The sequence below is a fragment of the Pristis pectinata genome, chromosome 12, assembly GCF_009764475.1.
Source record: "Pristis pectinata isolate sPriPec2 chromosome 12, sPriPec2.1.pri, whole genome shotgun sequence".
Classification (NCBI taxonomy): domain Eukaryota; kingdom Metazoa; phylum Chordata; class Chondrichthyes; order Rhinopristiformes; family Pristidae; genus Pristis; species Pristis pectinata.
The window spans coordinates 49,263,251-49,278,698 of NC_067416.1; the positions used below are offsets into that span (position 1 = coordinate 49,263,251).

General features: G+C 54.5%; 1 protein-coding gene across 1 annotated transcript; it reads right to left on the minus strand.

Annotated features, from left to right (window-relative positions):
- Positions 1-489: 489 nt before the first annotated feature.
- Positions 490-15,224, minus strand: LOC127576571 (zinc finger protein 112-like). Its single transcript, XM_052027121.1, has 2 exons — positions 15,151-15,224; positions 490-5,060 (listed from the first exon to the last, which is right to left on the minus strand). Exon 2 carries the CDS (start codon positions 4,947-4,949, stop codon positions 3,750-3,752), a length of 1,200 nt encoding a protein of 399 aa, XP_051883081.1. The 5' UTR covers positions 4,950-5,060; positions 15,151-15,224; the 3' UTR covers positions 490-3,749.
- Positions 15,225-15,448: the final 224 nt, after the last annotated feature.

Consider the following 15,448-nt stretch of genomic DNA (forward strand, 5'->3'; position numbering starts at 1 on the left):
TCTTGTGAATGCTGCTTATCTAATGCTGTGTGCCTGTGATGCTGCTGCAAGTAAGCTTTTCGCCGCATCTGTACACACGACAATAAACTCTGCTCCGACTGCAGCCTCAATATCCCTGCAGATGCAGCATGGGAGTGGTCCCGGTGCGCAGAATGCAAGGTGCTGCCCGCCAGCATTTACAGTCCTGCTAAATAGCCCCATCTATTCTCCTTCTGTCTGGATGGAGCATCAAGCTGTGTCTGGTCCTGGGAAGAGGGGTCCCAAAGCACACCACCTCTCCCAACTTCCCTACTCCATCCCTCGCCCCCCCCCGACTCCTTCACCTCCCTCCCTCCCCCCACCTCTCCCTTCCATCCTCCCCTCCATCCCTCCCCCCCACTCCCTCCCCTTCACCTCCTCCCCCCACTCCCTCCCTCCCCCCTCCTTCACCTCCTGCCCCCTACTCCCTCCCCCCCACGCAGCGCCATTAAGTACCCCACACTCTCGCCGTTAACTACAAAGGAAGTTTATTGATAAGTAAGCTTCAACAGAAACAAGGCTTAAACAGACAGCAAGTGTAAGCTTAGGTTTACAATACTTGGGTGGAATTCACAGCATCTATTCCGTAACAACAAATAAAGCGAAGGAGGTGTCCTCATCGTCCTTCCGGCTGCGGGGGCTCAGGCTGAAACATGCGCCTTCAGGAGCAGCTCGTCCATGTACAAACGTGCCCGTGGTGGGCCTGGGCTGGCCAGGAAGGAGTCTACCCCCCATCACCACCCGCCCCCCCCCACCACGCCCCCCCCCCCGGCGAGCTAACAGCCTGCCCTTGAGTAAGGCCACACTGATGGTTAAGCAGACATTCCACGCCCCCTCTCCCCTCCCTTCCCCTGCAGACCCTCATTCGAGGCTGGGTTCAATTTCCGGTGCAACGGGGAGGAGGGGAGCGGTGCGGGGCACATGCCACAGGATTGTGATCCGTTTAGCCCGGAGAACAGCCGGTGCGACGCCAGAAGTGAATTGCACACCGGGGGGGGGGGGGGGGGGGGGGGGCGTGGTGGTGGGGAGGTTGGAGAGGCCAGGACTGAGAGATGCTTCAACACCTCACCGAGGCTGCAGGTGGCGGGGGAGGGAGGGGTGGGCTGGGGGGGGATGCTGGAGGGACAGAGAGATGGAAAGGGGAGGTGCGCAGAGGACAAGTGCAGGAAGGTGAAGCGGCGACATGGCAAGGTGGTACCACCGCCCTTTTGGTTATTCCACTGCTCCCCTGCATCCTCTTCTTTCCCCTCCTCCCACTTTCTGTGCTGCTTCGCACAGGCATCTTCTGACGAATCGTGTGGCCCTGAATCATCTTTCTGTCCCCCACCCATCCCCAACAGTCCGCTGAGTTGTCTCCAGCATTGCCCCGTTCTTCTTGCCTGCCTCAAAGACCTCCACATCCACAGTATTCTGATTTTTAACGCAGCGCCGGCCGGCTGGAAGGCTCTTCTTCCGAGACTGCTTCTCCTTGTGGGAACCAGGAATGCACCCCCACCCCTCCCCCCCCCCTTCCCCCCCCCCCCCACGTGCACCGATTCACAGAGTGCGCCCCTTCCCCCACCACCCCCGCCCCCCCTCCCCTCTCCCAGAATTCACCAGCAACCCACTCATTACCCAGGCATTGGACCAGATTAACAAAGGAAAAAAAAATCATCTACAATATACAGAGATCCTTAAAAATCAATCTACCCAAAGCCCCTGACCTATCTCAGATTTGCAGCCTACCGCAAAGAATTAATGGACGTTCAAAATCCTAGTCAACGTCAGGAAAACTTTTGACGCCAGGGTCACTGACACCTCACCATCTCACTCCTGTGGGGTGAGACAACCCCACCCCACAGACACTGGCACCAATCTCCCCTGCTGGTGGGTAAAACAAACCTACAGCTTGGGACATCAACCTTCCCGCCTGCTGGAATCCGATCCCACAGAATCCCGACTTACAAGTGTTCCCAAGTCCCAAAGCTGCCACTGACCTTTCACTTCGCCCTCCCAACCCATTCCCCTTGCTCCCGGCAAATAGCTCTCTCTCTCCGCCCATCTGAACACCGAAATGCCCCGTAATTAACTTCTTTTGTGATCCGCCAAACTCTGGCGAAGGAACAGTCCTCCCAGGGAGAGTTCCCCTTTTTGCGAATCGAGGAGTGGCCAGCGGGTCAATGTTCAGTGGTCAATCGGGGTCCTAGTCCGGGAGAATCCCTGCAACCAAGGGTGAGAGCCCGTGGGGGTTTGAACCCTCTCAGCCTCTCCCCAGTTCTGCAGAACTACTCCCCACACCCTACCCCACCCCCAGTTATGCCCCAGTGTTAAAAGTCATCCATTTCGACACACACGCCATCTCTGCCCAGCCAAGGTAACAGTAACCGTCCCAACTCGCTCCGAAGGCTACGAGACTGTGTTAGTGGAGCGTGATCCTTCCCACCTGGACCCCCCCGCTGAAGTGGTGAAACCCACCCCAAGAGAGTGAGAGGAGCAGAGTGGAGAGACGTGCCCCCCTTTCCCATCAATGGCCCACTGCGCCAAGGAGATCGAACGCCGACACACGCCTCCCACTCGCCATCCGCATTCCTTCTCTCAGTCCGGAGCACTTCACGGCCACCCCCACCTCCAGCAGCTCTCGCCCCCATGGTGACCCGTGGCCCCAGGTGCCATCCCACTGCGTCCCTGGCGAGGGAGGTGATGGCGGGGCTGTGGGGTGGGGCAGGGTGGTGTTGGCAGGGGGGAAGAAAGGGGGTGAGATTGGGACGGGGAGGATGAAGGAAGGGGAGGGGGGCAGGGTGGTGACAAGGGGGAGCGGGCAGGGGAGAAAGGGGTGGAGACGGTGGGGGGGGGTGGTGGTGGTAGAGGGCAAGAGGGTTGGGGGAAACCCAGGAAGAAAGGAGGAGGGTGGGGTGAATGGGGGGGGGGGGTCAAAGGATGGGGGCAGTGGGGGCAAGGGTGGTGCGGGAAGAAAGGGAGGGGATGAATGGGGAGGCAGCAAGAATGGACAGGGTAGCAGCTCGGGCAAGAGTGAGGTCATAAAATGACACAGCACAGAGAGAGGCCCTTCGGCCCACTGAGTCCCTGCTGACCATCAACCATCCTTTAAAGCGAACCCTACACTAATCCCCACATTCCCATTGATCGCCCCCCCACAACCCACCAACCCCCCCCACCCTCCCCCCCCCCCACAGATTCTACCCCTCAGCCGCACACCAGAGGGAGGCTGCGGCGGCCAAATTATCGCACCAACCCCGCGCGTTGGGAGGAAATCCGGAGCCCCTGGAGGAAACTCATGCGGGGTTGGGGGGGGGGGGGGGGGGTCGGAGAGGAGGGGGAGGGGAAGGGAAAATCACAGCGAGAACGTGTAAGCTCCACACAGACAGCGCCCAAGGTTGGGATCAAACGCGAGTCTCTGGAGCTGCAAGGTGGGTGCCGGGGCAGGTACACTACATGTTCTCCCGCACCCTCTCCCCGTCCCCCCTCCCACCCCATAATTTAAGATCTGGGGCTCTTGAGGCCGCAAGGGAAACCAAAGGGGGCGGGGGAAGTGGTGGTGGGGGCTTAAAATAAACGAGCCAGTTTGGTTGGGCACAGAAGATCAAAAGCATCAACAGACAAGCAGAGCGGCTGCGGGGCAGAGGGACAGGAGTGGACACCCGCTCCCTCCTTCCCTGCACTCGCCTTCTCTCCGACCCCACCCACTCCCCACCTGCCCCCCCCCCCCACCCCCCACCCGACACACCCACCCTTCAGACGTGCACCCGCTGGTGCCGCAGCAGGTGGGAGGAACGGGAGAAGCCCTTGCCGCACTCAGAGCAGGAGAAGGGCCGCTCGCCAGTGTGGATGCGCTGGTGGGTGAGCAGTGAGGAGGACTGGGTGAAGCCCTTCTCGCAGACGCTGCACTGGAAGGGCCGCTCGCCGCTGTGCACCCGCAGGTGCCGCAGCAAGTGCGACAGGCAGGTGAAGGCCTTGGCACACACCGAGCACTTGAAGGGCCTCTCGCCGGCACGGGAGGGGCGGCCGGTGAGGAGCAGGGCGGCGGGGGCGGCGGCTGCCGCCACGGCGGGACCAGGGGCCTCTCCCCCGCCAGCATCCGGGCCGGCGCCCCCTCCCACCCCTGCCCCCGCCCCTTCCTCCTCCTCCTCGTCCGGGTAGCGCACGGGGTTGTTCTCGGCGTGGACGTGCTGGTGAGCCAGCAGCAGCGAGAGCTGGGCGAAGCCCCGGCCGCAGACGGAGCAGCGGAAGGGCCGCTCGCCGCTGTGGCTGTGCTGGTGGGTGAGCAGGTGCGAGGACTGGGTGAACTTGCGGCCGCAGACGGAGCAGGCGAAGGGCCGCTCGCCGGTGTGCACCCGCTGGTGGGTCAGCAGGTGCGGCGAGCGGGTGAAGCCCTTGCCGCAGACGGAGCAGACGAAGGGCCGCTCCTCGGTGTGCAGCCGGCGGTGCCGCAGCAGGGTGGAGGAGTCGGTGAAGCCCTTGCGGCAGACGGGGCAGGAGAAGGGCCGCTCGCCGGTGTGCAGGCGCTGGTGCCGCAGCCGGTTGGAGAGCTGGGTGAAGCCCTTGCCGCAGACGGAGCAGCTGTAGGGCCGCTCGCCGGTGTGCACCCGCTGGTGGGTCAGCAGGTGCGAGGAGCGGGTGAAGCTCTTGTCGCAGACGGGGCAGGAGAAGGGCCTCTCGCCGGTGTGCACCCGCTGGTGCACCCGCAGGTCGGAGGAGCGGCTGAAGCCCTTGCCGCACACCACGCAGGAGAAGGGGCGCTCGCCGGTGTGACAGCGCCGGTGGCTCTCCAGTTCCGACTGGGTGCCGAAGCCCTTGCCGCAGTCACCGCACTTGAACGGCTTCTCCCCGGTCTGCGTGCCCTTGTCTCTCACCGGGTTGGCGCCCGAGCCAAGCGCCGGCTGCTCTCCGGCCTGCTTGCCCCCTCCTCCTCCTCCTCCGCCATCGTCTTCCATCCTTGGAGGCCGGGCCCCTTTGGCCGCCGGCGGCTTCAGCCGCCCTGCCCCCTCTCCACCTCGGCTTCGGCCCCGAGCTCCCCCGTCCGCCAGGCTCCTCTTCCCGATGGCCTGCAAGAGAGGGAAACGTTTAACCACACCTCACTGGGACAGGGCCCGCGCAAACAACAAACGGCTCTTACAATTAGAGACGGCAACATCAAAAGCAACTCAAAATCCTGGGAATTATTTGCTGGAGATTCTACAAGTCCGAAGTAAAAACACAAAATGATGGAAACGTTCATCAGGTCAGGCAGCGTCTGTGGAAGAGGAACAGCTAATATTTCGGAGACCCTTCATCAGAGCTGTGAAGGAGAGAAACGGGCTAGTCTCGGTAGCAGTGAAGGTGGAAAACACCCTCCGGTCTCTGCAGTTCTTTTTAAAGATCTTTTATTTTCTGGAGAGTTAATATTTCCCGTCAATGACCCAAGGTCAGATCCATGAGAAGCGAAACAAAGGACTGCAGGCGCTGAAATCTAAATGAAATGAAAGGCACCATAGCGCAGCGGTTAGCGCGACGCTATTACAGCGCCAGCGACCCGGGTTCAATTCCCACCGCTGTCTGTAAGGAGTTTGTACGTTCTCCCCATGTCTGCGTGGGTTTCCTCCGGGTGCTCCGGCTTCCTCCCACATTCCAAGGACGTACGGGTTCGGAAGCTGTGGGCGTGCCATGTTGGCGCCGGAAGCGCGGCGACACTTGCGGGCTGCCCCCCAGCACGCTCTGCGCAAAAGATTCATTTCACTGTGTGTTTCGATGTACACGTCACTAATGAAGATATCTCATCTTAAAAACACGATGACGCTGGAGGGACTCAGCAGGCCGGGCAGCATCCGTGGAGAAAAGCAGGCGGTCGACGTTTCGGGTCAGGACCCTTCTTTAGGACTGAAGATAGGAAAAAGGGGAAGCCCGATATACAGGAGGGAAACGCAGAGCAGTGATAGGTGGACAAAAGAGGGGAGGCAGGGTGGGCACAGGGTGGTGATAGGTAGATGCAGGTAAGAGACAGTGATAGGCAGGTGTGGGGGAGGAGGGGAGAGCAGATCCACCGGGGGATGAGTCAAAGGTAAAGAGGAAAAAAGGGGGGTAGTAAAAGAGAGATGGGCTAGGAAAGGGAAAATAAGCAGCACGGTGGAGGTGGTGGTGTTGTGAGGAAGGGGGGGGGGGCGGGGATTACTTAAAGTGGGAGAATTCAATGTTCGTGCCGTTAGGCTGCAGGGTTCGAAGATGGAAAATGAGGTGCTGTTCCTCCAGTTTGCGCTTGGACTTCTCCTGGCAGCAGAGGAGGCCGACATATCAGTGATAGTGTGGGAGGGGGAGCTGAAGCGACTGGCAACGGGGAGATGCAGATCACGGTTACGGACGGAGTGCAGGTGTTCTGCGAAATGGTCATGTAGTCTGCTTTTGGTCTCACCGATGTAGAGGAGGCCACACTTGGCCACAATGGTCAACTGTTGATTGCAAGTTTCCAAAATCCCCTGAGAGCTCCAAGTTCCCGGGTGTAAATATCACCAATAATTTGCCCTGGTCTGACCACCTAGTCACTATGGCCAAGGAAGCACACCAGCACCCCTACTTCCTCAGAAGGCTAAGGAAATTCGAGCATGTCTTCAATGACCCTCACCATTCTTCACACCTGCACCATAGAAAGCATCCTGTCCAGATGAATCACAGCTTGGTATGACAACTGCTCTTCCATCAGGTAGAAGTTACAGGAGCTGAAGGCACGTACCACCAGGCTCAAGGACAGCTTCTACCCCACTGCGATAAGACAATTGAACGGTTCCCTTATACGATGAGATGGACTATGACCACATGATCTACCTTGTTGTGACCTTGCACTGCACTTTCTCTGTAGCTGTGACACTTTACTCTGTCCTGTTATTGTTTTTACTTGTAGTACCTCAATGCACCCTGTACTAACCCAAAACCAATACCAATACGGCCGCAAGAAACTGCGGAGGGTTGAGAACACAGCTTGGTCCATCACAGAAACCAGCCTCCCCTCCATGGACTCCACCTACGCTTCCCACTGCCTCGGCAAAGCAGCCAGCATCATCAAAGATCCATCCCATGCTGGTACTCTCTACCACACCCCACTGAGCAGAAGATACAAGAGCCTGAGAATACGTACCACCAGGCTCAAGGGCAGCTTCTACCCTGCTGTTATAAGACTCTTGAATGGACCTGCTGTACAATAAAGAACCCCTGATCTCTCAATCTGCCTCGTCGTGGATGCACCTTATTTGACTAGCTGCACCGCACTTTAACTGCAACACTATATTCTGCATTCTGTTATTTATCTTCCTTTTTTACCACCTCGATTTACTTACGTATGGCACAATCTGTCTGGATGGCACGCAGACAAATGCTCTTCACTACATGTCAATAATAAACTAAATCGCCGACAGAAATTCTCACACACTCGGCAGGTCAGCCGGCATCCATGGGAAGGGGAAACAGCTCGCGACTCGAAACGTCCTCCCTTTCAATAACCCTTGAATGCGGAGGAGCGGAGTTGACGACATAGTAATGTTTTTGTTAAAGTTGAAGAATTATCAGTCCAGTATTTTTTTTTGAAGTTTTTGGGGTTTTTTTTGGTTTATTATCAATATTTTTTTTTGATTTGGGGGTTCTTCTCTCATATAATTAAATTTCATTTCTTTTCGATCTTTCCTTTTGTATTTGTTCACTTAATAAGAGAACGGGAGGTCTAGATTACTTTTTTTTACTCCTTGTGATCATATATATATTAACTGTTATGATTGCTATCCTGATCTCTTTGCACCATGTGTAATTACTAATGTAATATATCATTTTCCACTAATTTGAAAATTAATAAAAAGATTGAAAAAGAAAGAAAGAAACTTCGACCCCTGTTGCTCTCTCTGCAGATGCTGCCTGACCTGCTGGGAGTTTCCGTTCTCATCTCGAGAAATGCCGGAGGATCTTCATCGCTTGGGGGGGGGGGGGGGAGCAGTTGACAGGGGACTTGAAGGACAGCGGACGGTGGAATCTGGAGGGAGAAACAAACCCCAGAACCGCTGGAGGGGCTCAGTGGGTCAGGCAGCATCTGTGCGGCGGTGGGTGGACGGTTGACGTTTGGGTTGGAGCCGAGACAAACCACTTTCTCGGTTCCGACGACGGGCCTCAGACCCGAGACGTTAAACCGTTTTTCTCTCTCCACAGATGCTGCCCGACCGGCTGACGTTTCCCCGGCGGCTTCCGTTCTCGTCGATCTCCGCGGATGCCGCCCAACGAGCAGCGCTTGCCGTTCTTGATTTCGGACATGCGCCACCTGCAGTGCATTGTTGCCGCCTGGGGAACGATTCGGAAACATGGCCTCGAATTGTTGTGACCTTGCACCTTATTGCACTGCACTTTCTCTGTAGCTGTGACACTTTACTAAGTTCTGTTATTGTTTTTACCTGTACTACATCAATGCACTCTGTACTAACTCAATGTAACTGCACTGTGTAATGAATTGACCTGTACGATCGGTTTGCAAGACAAGTTTTTCCACTGTGGCTCGGTACAAGTGACAATAATAAACCAATACCAAGAAGTGGGGGGCGATGGTGGTGAAAGAGAGAGATCTGGAAAGTTCCAGATGTCCTGACTTCTGGCAAAAGCTCACTGGCCTTCAAGCACTCTCTCTCTCCCCCCACAGTTGCAGCCCGACCTGCTACATTGCCATTCTCTGCACCCCCCACCCCTGCCCCCGTCTGTTTCCATCTCTCATTCACCTGCCACCGTCTCCTACCTCCACCCCCGCCCACCTCCCCGACCCGGCACCGCCTGCCTGTCATCTCGCACCCCTCCTTCAGTCCACCAATCACCTTCGGACTCCTTTCCCACCCCTCCCCCTTTATACCGGCCACCTCCCCTCTCAGACCCGACTGCAGGGCTTTGACCTGAAACGTCGACAACTCCTCCCCCACCACCCCCCCCCCCCCCGACCCGCTGCGTTCCTCCGGCCGATCGTCTCTTGCTCCAGATTCCATCTCTTGAGTTTCTCTCTCTCTCTCTCGAGCATTGTCACCATGTTACGTTACACCAACCACCTCAGGACTGGACGAGCAGGAGCACACAGAGGAAAACAGCTCCCCATTGGCAGATGATGCAAGGAGCCAGGGGAACCCACTGGGGCAAAAAAAATGCAAGGTCAAGGTGGAGGAGAAGTTCTGCTAAACAAAGAGCCATGGTCTGGGACATTACAAGAAGTAACTAGACAAGCCCTCAAATTGCCAAGGAAGATGGACTAACAGATGGTAAATGGAATTAATGTAGATGGGTAACTGGGGGCCGGCACAGACACAGTGGGCTGAAAGGCCTGTTTCCACACTGCATTGACTCCGACTCTACACTCGCTGCCTGTAGAGGTGGAAGTAAACCCTGGCATGGATTCCCAAGGGAATTGGGAAGCAGGGAAATGGTATGGGTGGGGGGGGGGGGGGGGTGGAATTGGTTTCAGAATAATAGGCCTCAGAGTTATACAGCACGGAAACTCGTTCATACCAACCCAGCTGCCTACTTGAGCTGGTCCCATTTGCCTGCATTTGGCTCATATCCCTCTAAACCATTCCCATCCATGCGCCTGTCGAAACGTCTTGTAAACGTTGCCATTGTGGCCGCTCCTCCCACCTCGTTCCACAGACCTGCTGCCCTCTGTGTGGACAAAGTTGCCCCTCAGGTCCCTTTTAAATCTTTCCCCTCTCACCTTAAACCCCTGTTCCTCTAGTTTTAGACTCCCCTACCCTGGGAAAAAAAGACTATTTCCACCTTACATACACCCCTCATGACTTTATATGTAGGGCAGGCACAGTAGTGTAGTGGTTAGCACGACGCTATTACAGCGCCAGCGACCCGGGTTCAGTTCCGGTCACTGTCTATAAGGAGCTTGTACGTTCTCCCCGTGTCTGCGTGGGTTTCTTCCGGGTGCTCCGGTTTCCTCCCACATTCCAAAGACGTGTGGGTTAGGAAGTTGTGGGCGTGCTACGTTGGCGCGGGAAGAGTGGCGACACTTGCGGGCTGCCCCCAGAACACTCGATGCAAAAGATGCATTTCACTGTGTGTTTGGATGTACATGTGACTAATAAAGATATCTTTTAAAAAAAACTTAAACCACTACGAGGTCACCTCACGGCCTCCTATGCTCCGGGAAGAACGGCCCAATGTCTCCTTACAACTCAAGCCCTCCCTGTGGCAATAATTATTATCTGGGAATGGGTGTCGTCGTGCAGTCTTTTCCTGGAGTGTTTGGTGATCAATTGGGCCGATTCGTGTCCTCAGTAATAATGACGTCAGCGTGAAACCTGGGAGCCACGAAGCGAGAAAAGACTAGTCAGCCCCTCTGTGCTGTTTGTCAATTTGGTATTGGTTTATTATTTTCACTTGTACCAAGGTACAGTGAAAAACTTGTCTTGCACACCGATCGTACAGGTCAATTCATTACACAGTGCAGTTACATTGAGTTAGTACAGAGTGCATTGAGGTGGTACAGGTAATCCTAGTGCATCAATGCCTCCTTTTCAAAAAGGGTTCACAAAAGTCCTTTGTGTGAAAACTGGATAAACATTGAGCAGACAATCCTTTCCCTCCCTCACTTCCCCAAACCTCGTTCTTTAAACACCAAGCAGAGAGAAGAAAAAATAACAAAGGCCTACATTTGTGTAGCAGCCTGCATCGGCCACCGTCACTTCACGTGAAATGGCTTGCAAGTGCACTCCCTGATGTGACATCTGAAACACAGCAGTCAGATGGTGCACAACACGATGTCACAGACCGCCTCGATAATGACCAGTTAATCTGCTTTTATTTAGTTTAGCTGAGAAATAAAGATCGGCCCCTGGGGGTTGGTAATACAGTGGTTGTGGTGCTGAACTGACATTGTGAAATCTGCACTATCGATGTAGCTGAGACACAAATACCATGGCAACTGCTGAATTTAAATTCATAATTAATTATGACTGGATTTTTTTAAAAAATCAACAACGGTATCTATAAAACTATCAGAAACTACGTCTGGCTTGCAAATGTCCTGTGGGGGAAAGACATCTGCCATCCTTCCATAATCCGCCTGACTTGTGACTCCAGACTGCCCAATGCACTTCTCAACTGGGACAGACAACAAAAGGTGTCCCCTGCTTTACAGCAGCAGGAGCTGTGGGTCAGTCAGCCTCTGCAGCCTGCTTCACCACTTGGTAACATCATGGTTTATGCAAAATCAGCCTCACCTCTCATTTGCCCCCTCCTGCATACTCCTCGACTCCCTTGCAATCCCACAAAATCCTCCTCCAAGCAAGCGCAGTAATAGTGCAGCGGTTAGCGTGATGCTATTACAGCGCCAGCGACCCGGGTTCAATTCCGGCCGCTGTCTGTAAGGAGTTTGCACATTCTCCCTGTGTGTCTGCGTGGGTTTCCTCTGGGTGCTCCGGTTTCCTCCCACATTCCAAAGACGTAAGGGTTGGGAAGTTGTGGGCGTGCTGTGTTGGCGCCGGAAGTGTGGCGACACTTGCGGGCTGCCCCCCAGCACATTCTACGCGAAAGATGCATTTCACTGTGTGTTTCGATGTACATGTGACTAATAAAGAAATCCATCTATCTATCTATTCAACGAGTCTGCCATCACAGCTTTCTGGGTCAAGGAACTCCCAACAATTACGGCCCTCCAAGACAAGAAATCCCTCCTCATTTCCACCCTTTATTCAGAAACTCTGCCTCCTGGTTTCTAGACAACCACGCCAAGGAAGACGTCCTCTCAGCTCGTCAACACCGCTCCCCCACCTCCCCACCCCCCGTTCAGTTTCAATGATCACCTCTCATTCTTCTCAACTTTAAGAGTGCAGGTCCAATCCGCTCAACCTCCCGTTACACATCAACCCTTTCGTTTCCAGAATTCAACCCCGTGAACCTTCTTTACACCGTCCCCAACATCAGCACACCCTTCCTCAAGTACAGAGGCTGAAATTGTATGCAGGTCTCCAGGTGTGGTTTTACCCCCGCGCCCTGTAAAATTCCATCAAATCTTCCCTCCCTTTGCACTCCACTCCCCATCAGGCCATCGTTCCATTGATCGCTCTAGTTACTACTTACGGTTGTACCTGCAATGCCAGCTTATTGTGTGTAGTGCACCAGGATCTCCAGATCTCTGAGTACTGCACGCTCTACTAAATGCTCCATTTAAATAATAACTCTTTTATTCTTGCTTCCAAACTGGATTCACTTTGTATTTTTCTACAATTTGCCAACCACTTAACCTCTTTGCAGGACCTTTGTGCCCCCCCCCCCCCCCCCCCCCCACCTCACAATGGCACTTAGGCCATTCAACCAAGTCATCAACATAACTTAACTTAACATAACATAACATAAAGAGTCACGCAGCACTAAAGCAGACCCTCTGGTCCACTGGGTCCACATTGACCATCAATCACCCGTTCACACTTATTCTATGCCAACATTTTATTCTCCCCACATTCCCATCAACTCCCCCCCCCCCCCCCCACCAGATTCTAGGAGTCATCCACACACTGGGTGGCAATTTGCAGCAGCCAATTAACCTTACAGCTTTACATCTTTGGGATGTGGGAGGGAACCCCATGCAGTCACAGGGAGAACGTGAAAACCCCCACACAGTGCCTGAGGTCAGGATTGAACCTGGAACATTGGAGCTGTGAGGCAGCAGTGCCATAGTGCTGTCCACAAAAACAGACAGACCCCATCAATGACCTCTGTGGCGCTCCATGAGAAACTGATTGCCCACATCCCATTCATTTGTTTTCTGGACACCAGGTCAACATGCGATGCCCCATCCCCAACTGCCCTCGAGAAGGTGGTGGTGAGCCATCTTCTTGAATCACTCCAGTCCTTCTGAAGGTCCTCCTACAGAGCCCTTGGGGAGAGAGAATCCCAGGATTCAGACCCACTGATGATGAAGGACAAGTCCTGCCACCAATGTCAATGTCCCATGAATGAAGATTAAAAAAAATACAAGGGGAACTTCGAACAGTACAGCACAGGAACAGGCCCATCTGCCCACGGTGTCTGCCGATTTTAACCAATCCCATCTGCCTACACAAGGTCTATATCCCTTCTTTTCCCGCCTGTTCATGTGCCTAAATGCCTCTTAAATGTTACAATCATATCTGCTTCCACCACCTTCATTGGCAGCATGTTCCAGGTACCTACCACTCTCTGTGTCAAAAAAAACCTTATCTTGTAAATCCCCTTTAAACTTTCCCCTCTCACCTTAAAGCCCTCTGGTATTTGACATTTCGACCCTGAGGAAAATGGCTCTGATTATCTTCTCTGCTTTAAAACAGCACCACAGAACCTTTGACAGTGCAAAGGTCCTGGGTTTAGTGCTTCCAAGTGAAAGACAGCAGCTCTGACAGGGGAACGCACTCTCCGTAATTCACTGCATGCCAAGCATGCCAAATTTAGATTGTTGTGATCAAGTCTCAGGAGAATGACTTGTCTCCATGACCTCCTGACAAGAGTTGAAAAAGTTTAGCCATTTAGTTACGGCCTGTAGTGAAGTCGAATAGTTTGTCATGGAGTGCAATGCAGTTCAGAAAGGCCAGGGTCACTGAAAAAAAACAGCACTGCAATCACATACTAGGTGCAACGGAGATCAACTGTTAATAAGGACCCTCTATAAGGAGTACAAACAGAACTGCCTTTTTAATGATAAACACATTGAAAAAAATGAATGTGCCCCTTTAAATATGTGCCCTGGTTATACAATCTACAAACTTAGAACAAATATGGGCCCAATTGAGTTCTCAGAGATTCAGGTCACTAGGAAGCAAAGTAGGCCATTCAGCCCCTTGAGCCTTCAATTAGATCAGGGCTGACCCGACCTTACTCCACATCCCCGACATCCTCACCTGACAATGATCTATCAACCTCTCCCATGAAGATGCCCCAATATTTTTTTGTTGGGTGGGGGGGGGGGGGGGAAACGATGTTCCATATTTCCACACTCCCTCTGACATAAAAGGAGGCATACTTCATTTGTGAATGTAAACAAGCCAATAAAGAGTCACTGCCTTTAAATATGTGATCTCCCCCACATGCAAGCAGGGAGGAATGGAGGAATATTGTACCTATGGAGCACCACACACACACACATACACACAGAGAGAGTAGGGAGCATCACTGGCACACTTTACACTTCAAGAGCCAGTTGCATGTAGACTGCCCCTTTAACAGACAACAGCACAGATTCTGGCCCTTTAAGAGCCAGTTGCACCGAGACTGGCCCTTTCGGTGGAACTGAGCAGACACTAACGCCGCACAAAACTGTCTCCTCAAGATGCATAGGAGTCAGGACAGTCTCCTCAGGAGCCCCAAGCGGAAGGGCCGTCTCCTTATGGGCCACAAGCACAGGGACTGTCCCTTTAAGAGCCGGACCCTCCCCCACTCTGCAGCCTAACCGCCCTGAAATCCCAGGGAAAAAAAAGGAGAGGAATTCTCACAAACCGCAGGCTGCAGATTTCTTCGCAGATTCCAATAAAACTCCCGATCTCTTTTTGCAAATTGCAATGCACGACTGCGAGGAATAAAATCTCCGAGCGGTGCTGGAGGGACGCACAGAGCCGGCGGTGCCCGGCCCGGATCTGCCCGGCTCGGCTCGGCTCCTCCAGGGCTTCAGACAAAGAGACACTCGCCTCACCGACACCGAGCTGGCTGGCCCCGGCCCCGCCCCCTTCCTGCCGCCATTGGCTGCTGGACAATCGCCGGCGTTCGCGCCCCCCCATTGGCCCTCGCGCCGCGTCAATCACCGCGGCTCCCGGCGTGCGGTGACGTGACTTACGCTGGAGGCCGGCGTCACGCACGCCAGGCAGGTCAGCGAGGGAACCCGAGCCGGAGTCGGCGGAAAAGCACCGACTGGGGAAATGTCCCGTCTCCTGTCACATATTTACAGATGAAAATATTTAAACAACTGGCAATATAAGTTATGGATTGATCACGTTTAATATGTTTCCCGGTGTATTGAAGCGGCGCGTGTAATCCCTTCTTTTATGGCGATTAATGGCGGCGCTGTTACCCAGCGTGCCCCTCGAGTGCGAAACTGCTCTATGCAACCGTGTTATTTGTCGCCCCCTCCTCCAACGGCCCCTCCCCTCACAATCAGACCACGAGAAATCTTCAGTGACTTACTTCTGAGTGACGATTCGGAGTATCGTACCGCCCCGCGCGGCGGAATGAGGCCTTGTCCACAATTTTGGGCGACCAATGCGCATGCTCAGACCGCTGGCGTGAGGCGCATGCTCAGAAGCGGGCGCCGCGCTGCTGCGAAATGGAGGCCGGCGGATCCGTGTCTGGGGCAGGTAGGCGACCGTTGGCGGCTGGGTTGGGAGGGGAGGCCGCGCCGCGGAATTCGCGGGCTTCGGCGGTGGTTCCAAGGCCGAAGGAAGACGTTGAACGCGTCGGCGGGCGCGGCGAGGGTAAGAGCGGT

What these genes read in the sequence shown, in the direction of transcription:
- LOC127576571 (XM_052027121.1), bottom strand. Translation starts at nt 4,949, where the DNA reads ATGGAAGACGATGGCGGAGGAGGAGGAGGAGGGGGCAAGCAGGCCGGA.